This window comes from Saccharomycodes ludwigii, chromosome II (assembly GCF_020623625.1).
Source record: "Saccharomycodes ludwigii strain NBRC 1722 chromosome II, whole genome shotgun sequence".
Taxonomy (NCBI): Eukaryota; Fungi; Ascomycota; class Saccharomycetes; order Saccharomycodales; family Saccharomycodaceae; genus Saccharomycodes; species Saccharomycodes ludwigii.
The window spans coordinates 33855-47721 of record NC_060201.1 but is presented as its reverse complement, the minus strand read 5'-3'; the positions used below and the strand labels follow the sequence as shown (position 1 = coordinate 47721).

The window sequence follows — 13867 nt, the reverse complement described above, 5'->3', positions numbered from 1 at the left end:
TTGTAACAACGGGTAGCGCACTTACTTCTAATAAATCACCTAACAGAAATAAACCAGGAACAAATAACAGATTTTAATGGAAAAAGTAATAATTAGTTTTAATACTATGCTTTACTTTTTTTTTTATTCCAACTAGCACAATAGTAGATGTTGTAAAATCAAGTGGATATGTTAAATTAGGCTTAGATCAGATTTTTATTAATACTAATGATAATTTAAAATTTATTTTATTTAGCATCGAGCGACAAATAAACTAAAAATACTGAATTGTGTTACCTCATTTAAAATTGTAAAGTGGATAAAGTATTGAAAACAATAATTAGTGGTTTCCAATGTTATTTTTAAACGCATCTCTATCCTTAGACGTTTAAGAACTGCATTCTCCCTTTTAGTATACTCAACAATTTGTTAAATGTGATAACCACTTTATTAAAGAAACGATGTTACAAGATATCATAATTTGTATTCTGCTGTAAAAATAGAAAAAGGGAACAATAAGGAATTAGCAACTCTACACATGCCAATATCAACAACCAATCAATACTTGTAACAATAAAAGATAAAATATGTCGATTAAACAAAAAACAAAAACGGATATGAGAATTAATTAGTGGTTCTTGTTATAAAATAAAAATACTTTTGTCTAGTATAAGCATACTTTACAGTTTGTACTTTTTGGTTTAAAGCATACACAGGAGTTATATACCACAAACTTGTCTCCTCCTTAAGTGAATGGACTTATATTGTTTTTCATAGTTTTAAATGTTTCTTTCATTTGTTAATTGAAGGTTAAGATTATAATTAGAACGATGTTTGTGTGAAAGAAAAAAGTTATTTTTGAGCCTACAAAGAAAAAAGAATCAATTCAAAATTAAAAAAAGAAACCATAAAATAAAATAAAAAAAACTTTTTATTAAAAACAAAAACAACTTAGTTTACAAAAACTTAGTTATTTTAAAAATATAAAATACGAACTTTAAAATAGGAAGATAAAAAATATCAAATTTGGATGGAATAAAGACAAAAAAAATGACGAACTTAAAAAAAATAAAATAAAATAAACATATTAGATATTATTGGAAACAAATATTCGGTTACAAAAGTGATCTTAAAATAAATTGAAAAACAAAACAAATAAGGTGAAGAACATCTTGAAAGAAGATATTCTGTTTGAAACAGCACCAGCTTGGTAAATAGAAATTAATCCACTAGATGCTGGTTGAGATTGAATACTTTGAACTTCAATACCAGCTGTGCTAGAAACAGTTTCTGATTGAACAGTGGTGGTAATAACTTTGCCACCAGATGTGGTCTTGGTAACAACATTGTCGGAATTACCAGAGCTACCACTGCCACTCTTGGTAACAGTGGTGTAAACAGAACCAGAAGAAATAGTCTCAACATATTCACTGGCATTGCCTGGAGAACCTGATCCGTTTTCATTATTATTGTTTGGAACAATAGTAGATGTAATAACAGATGTGATGGTACTACCTGATGTAGTGTACACACTAGTCTTAGTAACAGTAACTGGTGTATTAGCAGTTTCAGAATTACCAGATCCACCGTTGTTGTTGTTGTTGTTGTTTGGAACAATAGTGGAGGTGATAGTGGCAGTAATGGTACTACCTGAAGTAGTGAATACACTAGTCTTGGTAACAGTAACTGGTGTATTAGGAGTCTCAGAACTACCAGATTCACCATTGTTATTGTTGTTGTTTGGAACGATAGTGGATGTGATAGTAGCAGTAATGGTACTACCCGAAGTAGTGAATACACTAGTCTTGGTAACAGTAACTGGTGTATTAGAAGTTTCGGAATTACCAGATCCACCGTTGTTGTTGTTGTTGTTGTTGTTTGGAACAATGGTAGAGGTGATAGTAGCAGTAATGGTACTACCAGATGTGGTGAATACACTAGTCTTAGTAACAGTAACTGGTGTATTGGAAGTCTCAGAACTAACAGAATAAACTTCGGAACCCGAATTGTTAGAACCACCATTATTATTGTTGTTGTTTGGAACAGTGGTGGTAGTAGCATCGCATGTGACAATAGTCGAGGTTATAGTTCTGCCAGATGTGACAATCACAGTAGTTCTTGTAACACTAGAAGGCAATCCAGGTGTTTCAGTAGTTGGATTAACTGGAGAAACAGTTTCAGAGGTAAAGGTAGTACCTGGAATAGTAGTCAATGGAGATGATATAGAGCTAGTAGTGTTGAAATAACCAAATCCTGGTGTTTCAACGTAAAGAATAGTGGAAGTGGTAGACAATCCATTAGAGCCAGTAACAGTGAAAATGTTAGTGGAATAAGTTGAAGTGTAAGCACCACCCCAAGAGGTGAATGTAGTGCTAATCTCAGGGTTGGCTGGAGTTTCAACAGTGTAAGTGGTGGAAGTGGTAGGGATACCATCAGTACCAGTAGTAGTAACTACACTAGTACCAATAGTAGATGTAACAGATCCAGTCCATGGTGTGTAAGTAGTAGTAACACCGTTGTTGGTTGGAGTTTCAACAGTGTAAATGGTGGAGGTGGTTGGGATACCATCAGTACCAGTAGTAGTAACTACACTAGTACCAATAGTAGATGTAAAAGATCCAGTCCATGGTGTGTATGTGGTGGTAACACCATTGTTGGTTGGTGTTTCAACTGTGTAAATGGTAGATGTGGTTGGAATACCATCAGTACCAGTAGTAGTGAAAATCGAAGTACCAACAGTAGTAGTAACAGATCCAGTCCAAGCTTCATATGTAGTACTTCCAGCAGGAATCATTGGAGTCTCTACCGTGTAAATGGTAGATGTAGTTGGAATACCATCGGAACCAGTAGTAGTTATAACGCTAGTACCAATAGTGGATGTAACAGATCCAGTCCATGGTGTGTAAGTAGTAGTAACACCGTTGTTGGTTGGAGTTTCAACAATGTAAGTGGTGGAAGTGGTAGGGATACCATCAGTACCAGTAGTAGTAACTACACTAGTACCAATAGTAGATGTAACAGATCCAGTCCATGGTGTGTAAGTAGTAGTAACACCGTTGTTGGTTGGAGTTTCAACAGTGTAAGTGGTGGAAGTGGTAGGGATACCATCAGTACCAGTAGTAGTAACTACACTAGTACCAATAGTAGATGTAACAGATCCAGTCCATGGTGTGTAAGTAGTAGTAACACCGTTGTTGGTTGGAGTTTCAACAGTGTAAGTGGTGGAAGTGGTAGGGATACCATCAGTACCAGTAGTAGTAACTACACTAGTACCAATAGTAGATGTAACAGATCCAGTCCATGGTGTGTAAGTAGTAGTAACACCGTTGTTGGTTGGAGTTTCAACAGTGTAAGTAGTGGAGGTGGTTGGGATACCATCAGTACCAGTAGTAGTAACTACACTAGTACCAATAGTAGATGTAACAGATCCAGTCCATGGTGTGTAAGTAGTAGTAACACCGTTGTTGGTTGGAGTTTCAACAATGTAAGTGGTGGAAGTGGTAGGGATACCATCAGTACCAGTAGTAGTAACTACACTAGTACCAATAGTAGATGTAACAGATCCAGTCCATGGTGTGTAAGTAGTAGTAACACCGTTGTTGGTTGGAGTTTCAACAATGTAAGTGGTGGAAGTGGTAGGGATACCATCAGTACCAGTAGTAGTAACTACACTAGTACCAATAGTAGATGTAACAGATCCAGTCCATGGTGTGTAAGTAGTAGTAACACCGTTGTTGGTTGGAGTTTCAACAGTGTAAATGGTGGAAGTGGTTGGAATACCATCAGTACCAGTAGTAGTGAAAATTGAAGTACCAACAGTAGTAGTAACAGATCCAGTCCAAGCTTCATATGTAGTACTTCCAGCAGGAATCATTGGAGTCTCTACCGTGTAAATGGTAGATGTAGTTGGAATACCATCGGAACCAGTAGTAGTTATAACGCTAGTACCAATAGTGGATGTAACAGATCCAGTCCATGGTGTGTAAGTAGTAGTAACACCGTTGTTGGTTGGAGTTTCAACAATGTAAGTGGTGGAAGTGGTAGGGATACCATCAGTACCAGTAGTAGTAACTACACTAGTACCAATAGTAGATGTAACAGATCCAGTCCATGGTGTGTAAGTAGTAGTAACACCGTTGTTGGTTGGAGTTTCAACAATGTAAGTGGTGGAAGTGGTAGGGATACCATCAGTACCAGTAGTAGTAACTACACTAGTACCAATAGTAGATGTAACAGATCCAGTCCATGGTGTGTAAGTAGTAGTAACACCGTTGTTGGTTGGAGTTTCAACAGTGTAAGTAGTGGAGGTGGTTGGGATACCATCAGTACCAGTAGTAGTAACTACACTAGTACCAATAGTAGATGTAAAAGATCCAGTCCATGGTGTGTATGTGATGGTAACACCGTTGTTGGTTGGTGTTTCAACGGTGTAAATGGTGGAAGTGGTTGGAATACCATCAGTACCAGTAGTAGTGAAAATTGAAGTACCAACAGTAGTAGTAACAGATCCAGTCCAAGCTTCATATGTAGTACTTCCAGCAGGAATCATTGGAGTCTCTACCGTGTAAATGGTAGATGTAGTTGGAATACCATCAGTACCAGTAGTAGTAACTACACTAGTACCAATAGTAGATGTAACAGATCCAGTCCATGGTGTGTAAGTAGTAGTAACACCGTTGTTGGTTGGAGTTTCAACAGTGTAAGTAGTGGAGGTGGTTGGGATACCATCAGTACCAGTAGTAGTAACTACACTAGTACCAATAGTAGATGTAACAGATCCAGTCCATGGTGTGTAAGTAGTAGTAACACCGTTGTTGGTTGGAGTTTCAACAATGTAAGTGGTGGAAGTGGTAGGGATACCATCAGTACCAGTAGTAGTAACTACACTAGTACCAATAGTAGATGTAACAGATCCAGTCCATGGTGTGTAAGTAGTAGTAACACCGTTGTTGGTTGGAGTTTCAACAGTGTAAATAGTGGAAGTAGTTGGAATATCATCGGAACCAATGCTGGTGGTAACACTAGTACCAATGGTAGAAGTGTATGTACCTGTCCATGGTGTGTAAGTGGTAGTAACACCTTCAGCTTCTGGAGTTTCAACAGTGTAAATAGTAGAGGTAGTTGGAATACCGTCTGAGCCAATGCTGGTGGTAACACTAGTACCAATGGTAGAAGTGTATGTACCGGTCCATGGTGTGTAAGTAGTAGTAACACCTTCATCTTCTGGAGTTTCAACAGTGTAAATAGTAGAGGTAGTTGGAATACCATCGGAACCAATGCTGGTGGTAACACTAGTACCAATGGTAGAAGTGTATGTACCGGTCCATGGTGTGTAAGTGGTAGTAACAGCATCAGCTTCTGGAGTTTCGACTGTGTAAATAGTGGAGGTAGTTGGAATACCATCTGAGCCAATACTGGTAGTAACACTAGTACCAATGGTAGAAGTGTATGTACCGGTCCATGGTGTGTAAGTAGTAGTAACACCTTCAGCTTCTGGAGTTTCGACTGTGTAAATAGTGGAAGTAGTTGGAATACCATCGGAACCAATGCTGGTGGTAACACTAGTACCAATGGTAGAAGTGTATGTACCGGTCCATGGTGTGTAAGTAGTAGTAACACCTTTAACTTCTGGAGTTTCAACAGTGTAAATAGTAGAGGTAGTTGGAATACCATCGGAACCAATGCTGGTGGTAACACTAGTACCAATGGTAGATGTGAATGTACCAGTCCATGGAGTGTAAGTGGTAGTAACACCTTCAGCTTCTGGAGTTTCAACAGTGTAAATAGTAGAGGTAGTTGGAATACCGTTTGAGCCAATGCTGGTGGTAACACTAGTACCAATGGTAGAAGTGTATGTACCGGTCCATGGTGTGTAAGTAGTAGTAACACCTTCAGCTTCTGGAGTTTCAACAGTGTAAATAGTAGAGGTAGTTGGAATACCGTCTGAGCCAATGCTGGTAGTAACACTAGTACCAATGGTAGAAGTGTATGTACCGGTCCATGGTGTGTAAGTAGTAGTAACACCTTCAGCTTCTGGAGTTTCAACAGTGTAAATAGTGGAAGTAGTTGGAATACCATCTGAGCCATTACTGGTAGTAACACTAGTACCAATGGTAGATGTGAATGTACCAGTCCATGGAGTGTAAGTGGTAGTAACACCTTCAGCTTCTGGAGTTTCAACAGTGTAAATAGTAGAGGTAGTTGGAATACCATCGGAACCAATGCTGGTGATAACACTAGTACCAATGGTAGAAGTGTATGTACCGGTCCATGGTGTGTAAGTAGTAGTAACACCTTTAACTTCTGGAGTTTCAACAGTGTAAATAGTAGAGGTAGTTGGAATACCATCTGAGCCATTACTGGTAGTAACACTAGTACCAATGGTAGATGTGAATGTACCAGTCCATGGAGTGTAAGTGGTAGTAACACCTTCAGCTTCTGGAGTTTCAACAGTGTAAATAGTAGAGGTAGTTGGAATACCGTTTGAGCCAATGCTGGTGGTAACACTAGTACCAATGGTAGAAGTGTATGTACCGGTCCATGGTGTGTAAGTAGTAGTAACACCTTCAGCTTCTGGAGTTTCAACAGTGTAAATAGTAGAGGTAGTTGGAATACCATCGGAACCAATGCTGGTGGTAACACTAGTACCAATGGTAGATGTGAATGTACCAGTCCATGGAGTGTAAGTGGTAGTAACACCTTCAGCTTCTGGAGTTTCAACAGTGTAAATAGTAGAGGTAGTTGGAATACCATCGGAACCAATGCTGGTGGTAACACTAGTACCAATGGTAGAAGTGTATGTACCGGTCCATGGTGTGTAAGTGGTAGTAACAGCATCAGCTTCTGGAGTTTCGACTGTGTAAATAGTGGAGGTAGTTGGAATACCGTTTGAGCCAATGCTGGTGGTAACACTAGTACCAATGGTAGAAGTGTATGTACCGGTCCATGGTGTGTAAGTAGTAGTAACACCTTCAGCTTCTGGAGTTTCAACAGTGTAAATAGTAGAGGTAGTTGGAATACCGTTTGAGCCAATGCTGGTGGTAACACTAGTACCAATGGTAGAAGTGTATGTACCGGTCCATGGTGTGTAAGTAGTAGTAACACCTTTAACTTCTGGAGTTTCAACAGTGTAAATAGTAGAGGTAGTTGGAATACCATCTGAGCCATTACTGGTAGTAACACTAGTACCAATGGTAGATGTGAATGTACCAGTCCATGGAGTGTAAGTGGTAGTAACACCTTCAGCTTCTGGAGTTTCAACAGTGTAAATAGTAGAGGTAGTTGGAATACCGTTTGAGCCAATGCTGGTGGTAACACTAGTACCAATGGTAGAAGTGTATGTACCGGTCCATGGTGTGTAAGTAGTAGTAACACCTTTAACTTCTGGAGTTTCAACAGTGTAAATAGTAGAGGTAGTTGGAATACCATCGGAACCAATGCTGGTGGTAACACTAGTACCAATGGTAGAAGTGTATGTACCGGTCCATGGTGTGTAAGTGGTAGTAACACCTTCAGCTTCTGGAGTTTCAACAGTGTAAATAGTAGAGGTAGTTGGAATACCATCGGAACCAATGCTGGTGGTAACACTAGTACCAATGGTAGATGTGAATGTACCAGTCCATGGAGTGTAAGTGGTAGTAACACCTTCAGCTTCTGGAGTTTCAACAGTGTAAATAGTAGAGGTAGTTGGAATACCGTTTGAGCCAATGCTGGTGGTAACACTAGTACCAATGGTAGAAGTGTATGTACCGGTCCATGGTGTGTAAGTAGTAGTAACACCTTCAGCTTCTGGAGTTTCAACAGTGTAAATAGTAGAGGTAGTTGGAATACCGTCTGAGCCAATGCTGGTAGTAACACTAGTACCAATGGTAGAAGTGTATGTACCGGTCCATGGTGTGTAAGTAGTAGTAACACCTTCAACTTCTGGAGTTTCAACAGTGTAAATAGTGGAAGTAGTTGGAATACCGTTTGAGCCAATGCTGGTGGTAACACTAGTACCAATGGTAGATGTGAATGTACCAGTCCATGGAGTGTAAGTGGTAGTAACACCTTCAGCTTCTGGAGTTTCAACAGTGTAAATAGTAGAGGTAGTTGGAATACCATCGGAACCAATGCTGGTGGTAACACTAGTACCAATGGTAGATGTGAATGTACCAGTCCATGGAGTGTAAGTGGTAGTAACACCTTCAGCTTCTGGAGTTTCAACAGTGTAAATAGTAGAGGTAGTTGGAATACCATCGGAACCAATGCTGGTGGTAACACTAGTACCAATGGTAGAAGTGTATGTACCGGTCCATGGTGTGTAAGTGGTAGTAACACCTTCAGCTTCTGGAGTTTCAACAGTGTAAATAGTAGAGGTAGTTGGAATACCGTTTGAGCCAATGCTGGTGGTAACACTAGTACCAATGGTAGAAGTGTATGTACCGGTCCATGGTGTGTAAGTAGTAGTAACACCTTCAGCTTCTGGAGTTTCAACAGTGTAAATAGTAGAGGTAGTTGGAATACCGTCTGAGCCAATGCTGGTAGTAACACTAGTACCAATGGTAGAAGTGTATGTACCGGTCCATGGTGTGTAAGTGGTAGTAACAGCATCAGCTTCTGGAGTTTCGACTGTGTAAATAGTGGAGGTAGTTGGAATACCGTTTGAGCCAATGCTGGTGGTAACACTAGTACCAATGGTAGATGTGAATGTACCAGTCCATGGAGTGTAAGTGGTAGTAACACCTTCAGCTTCTGGAGTTTCAACAGTGTAAATAGTAGAGGTAGTTGGAATACCATCGGAACCAATGCTGGTGGTAACACTAGTACCAATGGTAGATGTGAATGTACCAGTCCATGGAGTGTAAGTGGTAGTAACACCTTCAGCTTCTGGAGTTTCAACAGTGTAAATAGTAGAGGTAGTTGGAATACCATCGGAACCAATGCTGGTGGTAACACTAGTACCAATGGTAGAAGTGTATGTACCGGTCCATGGTGTGTAAGTGGTAGTAACACCTTCAGCTTCTGGAGTTTCAACAGTGTAAATAGTAGAGGTAGTTGGAATACCGTTTGAGCCAATGCTGGTGGTAACACTAGTACCAATGGTAGAAGTGTATGTACCGGTCCATGGTGTGTAAGTAGTAGTAACACCTTCAGCTTCTGGAGTTTCAACAGTGTAAATAGTAGAGGTAGTTGGAATACCGTCTGAGCCAATGCTGGTGGTAACACTAGTACCAATGGTAGATGTGAATGTACCGGTCCATGGTTTGTAAGTAGTAGTAGTATGTTTAGCTTCTGGAGTTTCAACAGTGTAAATAGTAGAGGTTGTTGTAATACCATCCGATCCAACACTGGTAGTTACACTAGTACCAATGGTAGAAGTGTATGTACCGGTCCACGATGTATAGGTAGTAGTAGTACCTTCGAATTCTGGCGTCTCAACATAAACGACAGTCGATTTAATGATGTTACTATTTGAATCGGTACTTGTCAATACAGAAGTGGTGTAAGTAGATGTAAATGTGCCTGTCCAAGGAACTGTTTTTGTTGAATAGGCTGGACAATACGATTCTTCTTCATCAAATGTATAAACATAATTTTCAAAATCAGTGAGAACAGTTCCACTTGGTAAAGTTGCTGTAAAATTCAAGCTTGCTTTTGTTAGTGCATTAGTAAAAACAATTCTCAAAGGATAGTAAGAACCAGCAATTAGATTCATACTCTTTGATGTAGAAGCTTCTTGTCCTGAAAATAAACCCTTAATAGCGTTTATGAAGAAATCTGTTGTAGTACTGGTAATATTGTTTTGTTCGCAACAGCCAAAAGCATTTTGACCAAACAATAAACCAGATGAATCATCAACATTCCCTAGGGTAAAAGTATAATTACCAGTTTCTGGAGCTAAAAAATAACCGCTAATTTCCATTGTGAAATTAGTAAAAGTTGTGTTATAATCATAAACCACTGGTAAACTATAAGCATTTACCCCTTGATTATAACAAGTATATGAATTGTATGGCGCTTCTGCAGATGGACAATACCAATTGTTGTTAGCAGCACTACTACGTTCACCATAACAGAGAAAGTACACAGATGGGTCTGTTTGGCTGTACTTACAAGGAAAACCTGATTGAAAGGAAACAGTGGTAATACCATCTGATATATGGTATGGTGCAGAGTTTTGATAATAACCATAAGCCATATATTCTAAGCTTGAAAATGACTTTGTATCATCAAGAGTGTAGTTAAACCATCTCACTTTAAAGCCTTCAGTTGGATCTGAAATTGGACTACAAGCATCCATTGTATCATCAGATGCTGTAGCATTTATTAATTTTGATCCTTGTAATAGACAAAGGATCAATAGTAAAAATCCCCGACTATTTAATAGGGTTAACATGCTAATTTGTTATGAATAACTTGGTTTTGTTTTATTTTTAGTATATGATATAAATTCAAATATTAAAGGAGAAAAAAATCTTAAAGAATACAAAATAGTTGTATAGCATATAAAATATAATAACTAAAAGGGGCTCATATTTATATAATTTTTTTATTTTTTAATTCTCCAAAGATTTTAAATTTCTTCCTTTATAATTGGCAAAAAAATTACTTTATTTGTAGTTCGTAAATTAAATATTATTAGGTTAAAAAAATAATAGCTTTATTAGCGAATATGAATCATATTTTATGCTATGCTACATCAGGCATTATATTTATCTATATAATATAATATATAGATGAGAATTTATCCTAAACTCAGGATTATTATTTTATTACAGCAAAGGTTTTTAGAGAAAATTTAATCCAATCATAAAAAAATTTTAAAAAAAATAATATATGTAGCTTGTTATACCGCTTGTACAACATAGAACTTGTATTTAACATGAAAAACTGAGTTGAATTTTTCAGCGAAATGTTGAAGATACATTAACAAACGGTAAAATAATGGAAATTAGTAGTATGTCACTTTATAGTTTATGAATTAAAATAAATTGTATACTAGACTATTACTATCATAATCTAGAAACTTTTTTTTTCGTAGCATCCACTTGTTCCTCTTGTTTTTTTTATTGTTTTTTTATTGTTTTTTTATCTTTTTTTATCTTTTTTTTTATCTTTTCTTTTTTTTTTATCTTTTCTTTTTTTTTATATTTTCTTTTTATTATTTTTTTAACTTTTACAAGGAAAAAAGTTTTTTTTTGTTTATATAAAATTCCTCAAAAAACCCCATACAACAAATATTAAACATGAAATAGAGGCAGCCGAGTAAAAAAAAATAATACCTTTTTCTTGTTTTGATTATAAATAGTATGTGTTTCATATTCAGTGTTGCTGTATTTTTTTATTATAATTCAAAACTAATATACGAGTATATTAACTTTAAAACAATTTTTTTTCAATTTTTTTCATCGGAATAATAGGACCAACGCTAATAACGGCATAGTAGGGATATATTACTATGTAAACAAAATGAAGTTCTATTTCCTAGATGGGGTTTTATTACACCAATTATAAAAGTTTCAATACCCGCAAGGATATGCATAACAATAGACAAAAATTTTGGCATAATACTCTTGACAGTAGCGATTTACGAACTTTGTAATTACGAAAAAACTTTATTTTTTCACGCCACATTTTTCTTTATCACATTAATCATAAAAGTGCGAACAAATACAAGCCTATAAATAACAATAGACATAATTTTTTTTTACATTTCTGTTGACAGTAGCAATTTACGAATTTCGTAATTACAAAATAAAATATAATTTGTTTGGTTTTACCACAGTAATCATAAAAGTGTGAACAAATACAAGCCTATACATAACAATAGACATAAATTTTTTTTACATTTCTGTTGACAGTAGCAATTTACGATATTTCGTAATTATTAAATAAATTTTGGTTTGTTTAGTCTTATTAAAAAAATAATAAAAACATGATTAAATAAAAAAAAAATGCATAATAATAGATATAAGTATTTTTGTATAATACTGTTGACAGTAGCAATTTACGATATTTCGTAATTACGAAATAAAATATAATTTGTTTGGTTTTACCACAGTAATCATAAAAGTATGAACAAATACAAAATTCTACATAACAATAGATATAAATATTTTGTAGGACACTGTTTACAGTAGCAATTTACGAATTTCGTGATTACGAAATAAAATATAATTTGTTTGGTTTTACCACAGTAATCATAAAAGTGCGAACAAATACAAGCCTATACATAACAATAGACATAAATTTTTTTTACATTTCTGTTGACAGTAGCAATTTACGATATTTCGTAATTATTAAATAAATTTTGGTTTGTTTAGTCTTATTAAAAAAATAATAAAAACATGATTAAATAAAAAAAAATGCATAATAATAGATATAAGTATTTTTGTATAATACTGTTGACAGTAGCAATTTACGATATTTCGTAATTACGAAATAAAATATAATTTGTTTGGTTTTACCACAGTAATCATAAAAGTGTGAACAAATACAAGCCTATACATAACAATAGACATAAATTTTTTTTACATTTCTGTTGACAGTAGCAATTTACGAATTTCGTAATTACGAAATAAAATATAATTTGTTTGGTTTTACCACAGTAATCATAAAAGTGTGAACAAATACAAGCCTATACATAACAATAGACATAAATTTTTTTTACATTTCTGTTGACAGTAGCAATTTACGATATTTCGTAATTATTAAATAAATTTTGGTTTGTTTAGTCTTATTAAAAAAATAATAAAAACATGATTAAATAAAAAAAAAATGCATAATAATAGATATAAGTATTTTTGTATAATACTGTTGACAGTAGTAATTTACGATATTTCGTAATTACGAAATAAATTTCAGTTTGTTTACTTTTAATATAATAATTGCGGCAGCATGGTAGATCATTTTATAGCTTGTAATTAAATAGTACTTTAAATTATCAGATATAGCTAAGTCTTGCCCAAAATTTAATACATTGATTGTAATAGCATCGGGTTTAACTTTTTGTTATGAATTCCAAGTCTATTTTCAGCAATAGTCTCATGCATTGGTTTTTTTTTTTTTTTTTTTTTTGAGGTCATCTTTTTTTTTGGTTTTTGTATAAAAGTTCTAAAAAATTAACAGTAAAAAAATCTAGGCCTATAATATTAATTATATTCATTTGTAAAAAAATATTGAGTGTACAAAGACTTTGACAAACAAAAAAAAAAAAAAGTAGCGTCTTTTAAGAAAGAAGCCCAAATGAAAAAAAATGAAAGCAAAAAAAAAGTTTTATATTCCTTACTAATAAATAATTATTAAATAGTGAAATTTATCAAGTTAAACATTTTTTTTTTATGATTATATTGTATTCTCACTAAAAAGTGATATTGAAATTTAACTTTATAAAATAATTATCTATCAATGTTAGTGCAAATATTGGCATTATTATTGTAAATAAAAACTTTATCGTTGTTTGAATTATTAGTGAAACCAATAAATTATTAATATTGGGAAGTGCAACTAAAGAAAGTGGTTTATGCAGTAATAAAATTTAAATGGGGAAAAAAAAAGATAATTATTCTATAAGTTATGGGAAATTAATAAGTAAAAGTGAAATATTAATTATATATAATAGCGCAACGTGTAGTAGTTGCCTTATAAAAAGGAGAATTAAAGTTCAACTTGGAGCTAAATCTGTAAATTTTAGTATACTGAAAACTGAGTAAAATATCATGATTATTTTATGATTCATGAAAATCACTGATTTTCAGATAGTCTTTTTTTTAAAAAAAATTAAAAGCCTACTACAAATTCAGTGTTAAACGCTTTATTTTGATTTCTAGTAAATAATTACTGGTTAAAGGAGAAAAATCATATTTTTAAGCTAAATTTTGGCTAATAGTGAAAAAAATAAATGTTG

General features: G+C 34.9%; 1 protein-coding gene across 1 annotated transcript; it reads right to left on the bottom strand.

Moving 5' to 3' along the window:
* Positions 1-1108: 1108 nt before the first annotated feature.
* On the bottom strand, positions 1109-10261 carry SCDLUD_001327 (uncharacterized protein; the record flags this gene model as incomplete). Its single annotated transcript, XM_046081498.1, has 2 exons — positions 1109-1516; positions 9920-10261. 2 exons carry the CDS (start codon positions 10259-10261, stop codon positions 1109-1111), a joined length of 750 nt encoding a protein of 249 aa, XP_045935498.1.
* Positions 10262-13867: the final 3606 nt, after the last annotated feature.